A 4,202-nucleotide genomic window follows, 5' to 3' on the forward strand; every position below is an offset into this window, starting at 1 on the left:
AGTGAAAAAATTGTGACTAAGGTTTTGTACATTGATTATAATCAAGTTTGACCCATTAAAAACAAGGTAGTGATGAAACACATGGTATCCTTTCTCTCTTCAAAGGAAATATCGCTGTCATCACCAAAGAGACATAATATAAATTCATTTACTAAAAATAAATAATAATTTTGTTAGTTATTCTTGCCATATGGATATATTTTCATAAAGTGGAAGTTCCTTGCGGAAACTACGTACAGGTAGTAATAAAGTGGCGAGAAACACGTTTTTTTATAGAAGCTCAGCTGCTCAGCCACATGGGTATAAATCAGTGTATCCTATTGATTCGGATGTGGAACTCAACCAAATGAATTGATGATTAGACAAATTTATATAGCGAGTATATATAGTAAGGAAAGAAAAGAAGATATAGAGTGAAGCGAAAATGGTAAGAACGCCTAGCTTTGACAAGAATGGAATGAAGAAAGGAACATGGACACCTGAAGAGGATAGAAAGCTTGTGGCTTACGTCACCAGATATGGATGCTGGAATTGGCGTCAACTTCCCAGGTTTGCAGGTACTAAAATACCCACACAATAAATAAATAAAAAATAAAACGAGTTGGATATAAAATTAAGATGTATTAAGGTGTAATTTGCAGGCCTAAAGAGGTGCGGGAAAAGCTGTAGGCTTCGGTGGTTGAACTATCTGAGGCCAAATCTCAAGAGGGGAAATTACAGCAAGGAAGAAGAAGAAACCATTATCAGACTACATCAATCGATGGGAAAAAAGTAGGTCTACATACTTAATTTTTATGATACATTTTTAGTGATTAAAATGTCGCAGTTATCATTAGTCATCAAATATCATATTGTAACACCGATGGCCCTTCAGATGGTCCGCAATTGCTGCTCAACTGCCAGGAAGAACAGACAACGAGGTTAAGAATCATTGGCACACTCATCTCAAGAAGCGTGAGAATAATGGTGAACAAAATCAGGATGGCTTATCCCAAGAACCACAACAGGATTCCTCAAACTCCATGGAATCTCCCAGCGATGAGTTCAGCAAGAGGGCGTTGAGCACAGTCTCGAGCGATTGTGATCTAATCACTACCCCCAATCATTCGGTCGGCGAATCTGGCTACAATAGTGATGTTTTAATTAACGATAATCATCCTTATACTAGTAATGATGATCCCTTTGAGGCATACTCGGGATTGAATGACGATTTCTGGATGGAGCCGTTTGTGACGGATGATTTTTACTCGTCCAAGGATTTCTTCATCGCATCGTCATCGATATACACCGATTTTTTGTCTCCAGAATTTGAGGCAAATGATCTCTTATTCACCGATGAACCTATATTCCATGAACATGTAGTTCGTCAAGTTGATTAATTATTAAACTTTATGTAATTTAGATGTACTGTATAATTACTGTGCGTACATAGTTCAAGACGTTACTGAACGTGATTTTCGTTTCAGCCTCCTCTTTTTAAATGAAGAAATAACACATTAATAAATAACTAAAATTATTCACGTACCCTAAGATTATAATGTCGTCATTACTGGGTATGTTGCAATTTCGATTTATAGAATGATTACTGACAACCAACGACTTATGCATATACATTACGTACTTTTTGTGGACGGTTGACCTGTTAATTTAAATATTGGGGTTAAAATTAATCAGAAAACCTAATTTTAAACTGTAAAAAAATGTTAGTATTTTCGAATTAGCTGGCGCCTAACCAGATTTTATTGTTTAACCTTAAACTGGATTAATTACACATTTAGCTCGATTATAATTAATCTGTTAAATTTAAGCAAACGATCACACGTAACACTCGGTTCAGCGCAAGAAGAAAACAACAGATGATAATTAGTTTAAGTGAAAGGAACTAGTGATCATACCTACAGCAACGAGATATATACGGAAAAAAAATAAATATATATGTTACATCTCTTTCTCTTGGGGCCCAATGGAAATTTGTCATTCAAAAGGCGGATTCCGACTAGATTTTTCATTACAGTGAAACTATTTGTGTTTTGTGGTTCATCTCGAACGGTCTTTTATATATATATATATTTTATATGTGAAGTCCGTCAAACCAGAAAATAAGTAAAACTTTTGACCAAAATGGTGTTGTATAGTATGTAAGTGAAAGAAGACTACAAATTAAGTTATGGAAGAAAACGTCGTATTTTTTAGATATTGTATAGTAGTCTTCTCAAACCCGGATGGTTCAGTCAACAAAACTAAGTGTAACAAATAGAGCGTATGTAAGAAATGTGAGTCCTTTTTCCTTATCACTACAAGAAATACCACATTTAGCGACGAAACTATTAGCGACGACTTAATCGTCGCTAATCACTCTTTTAGCGACGATAATAGCGTCGCTGATTTTTTGGTGCCAAAAATATTAAAGGTTGGCGGCAAAGATAATTAGCGACGAATTTACCGTCGCTAATTCGTTTTTGTCGTCGCTAAGTTCGCGGGAAAATAATTAGCGACGATTTTATCGTCGCTAATTATTTTGAATTCATGTAGCGACGATAATATCGTCGCTAATAATGTAGAATTAATTTCGAATTTTAAAGAGGGAAAAATCCCTCCTATTTAATTAAAACGAAAACATTTAGCGACGATTTTCTCGTCGCTAAATAGTTTTTTGTCGTCGCTATAAATTTAGCGACGATTAAATCGTCGCTAAATGATTTCGAATTTTAACGAATTTTAAAGAGGGAAAAATCCCTCCCATTAAATTAAAACGAAATGATTTAGCGACGATTAAATCGTCGCTAAATATGTGAAATATACTAATAGCGATGAATAAATCGTCGCTAAATGTCTGGTGATTTAAGTTCATTTAGCGACGACATAAAATCAATTAGCGACGCTAAATGTCTTTAAATACTAGATCGCGACCCAGTTCCCTCATTCGCTCCCAAAACCTAAAATTGCCATTTTTCTCTGGTTTCTCCTATCCGCCGTGTGCCCACCTCCGCCGTGTGCCGCCGACGCCGACCTCGTCCTCCCCCGGTAAGTCTCTCTCTCCTCACTTCTCTCTCTCTCCTCACATCTCTCTCCCATCTTCTCTCTCCTGTCTGCAGCTCCTCCGCCGCTCCGCCGCCGACGCCGTCGCCGCTCCACCGCCGACGCCGTCCTCGTCCTCGTCCGCCCCGGTCCGGCAGCTCTTCCCCGCTTCCCGCGCGCCGTCATATGTCACAGTAAGTTTTTTTTTATAACTTTATATATATATATATATATATATATATATTAGTTATTTATAGAATTAATATATTAGTTATTTATATATAAAACTTTATTTATATATTAGTTATAAATATAAATGTATTAATTAGTTATAAATATAAATGAATTAATTAGTTATATTTACATAATTTAGTATAAATATTTATATTTATAGAATTAATTATATATTTGTTATAAATTTTATAAATATTTAAATTAGTTTTGTTTACACAAATATTTAAATTAGTTATAAATTTTAATATTAGGTATAAATATTTAAATTAGTTATAAATATTTATATTAGGTAAAATTATGTAAAAACGTGTAAAAACAATTAGTTAGTTTATGTAAATTAAATGGAATTGTATTTAATCCTTGTTACAAATGATTAGAAATGTGAAATTAATTAGTTGATATGGATTATGAATTTTAATAATCGAACCACTGAGGTTGGATTTATTGTTAGTTTTAGGATGTTTCTATGCATGTTTTAAAGTTAAAGGCTTGATGCCGGGTTTTTAAGTTTATAGGGGAGGTTCTGCCGAAATTTCGGTAGGATCGTGAAATTATAAAATAAAATCCGAAAACTACTAAATTTTGAAATGTTCAATCTATAGGTAAAATGAGTTATCCAAATAGGAATTGGATAATGAGGATCAACGTTTAAGCGTTGAGTTTGCGGCTGGCATGACAGAGTTCATGGCAATGGCCCGACAACACGTAAACATCGAAGGACAAGTTAAGTGTCCATGCTAGAGGTGTAACAACGTGTTGATGCAAAAAATTCCTGATATAGAGAATCATCTCTTTATTAGAGGATTTAAGAGGAATTACACGAGGTGGAACTTTCACGGGGAGGAAGAAGATAACGTAATGCAATATCAGTCGGATTACAGAGGAGGAGGAGGGATGTTTGATGCTGTACACGATATCTTAGATCACAACGACGTAGACGGTGACGATGA

At 34.9% G+C, this 4,202-nt stretch overlaps 1 protein-coding gene across 1 annotated transcript; it reads left to right on the top strand.

The window, feature by feature from the left end:
- The first annotated feature begins 257 nt into the window (after positions 1-257).
- LOC149408067 (uncharacterized) lies at positions 258-1,465 on the top strand. Its single transcript, XM_089616202.1, has 3 exons — positions 258-557; positions 642-771; positions 875-1,465. The coding sequence occupies exons 1-3, from the start codon at positions 425-427 to the stop codon at positions 1,377-1,379; spliced, it is 768 nt and encodes a 255-aa protein (XP_089472328.1). The 5' UTR covers positions 258-424; the 3' UTR covers positions 1,380-1,465.
- Positions 1,466-4,202: the final 2,737 nt, after the last annotated feature.

The sequence above is a fragment of the Urtica dioica genome, chromosome 1 (assembly GCF_054948205.1).
Source record: "Urtica dioica subsp. dioica isolate 48M chromosome 1, U.dioica_male_clone48M_v1_H2, whole genome shotgun sequence".
Taxonomy (NCBI): Eukaryota; Viridiplantae; Streptophyta; class Magnoliopsida; order Rosales; family Urticaceae; genus Urtica; species Urtica dioica.

Excerpts from the sequence above, each read along its gene's own strand:
- LOC149408067 (XM_089616202.1), top strand. The coding sequence starts at position 425 with ATGGTAAGAACGCCTAGCTTTGACAAGAATGGAATGAAGAAAGGAACA. Across the intron at positions 558-641 it reads TCAACTTCCCAGGTTTGCAG|GCCTAAAGAGGTGCGGGAAA; the intron begins GTACTAAAATAC and ends TGTAATTTGCAG. Across the intron at positions 772-874 it reads CATCAATCGATGGGAAAAAA|ATGGTCCGCAATTGCTGCTC; the intron begins GTAGGTCTACAT and ends ATGGCCCTTCAG.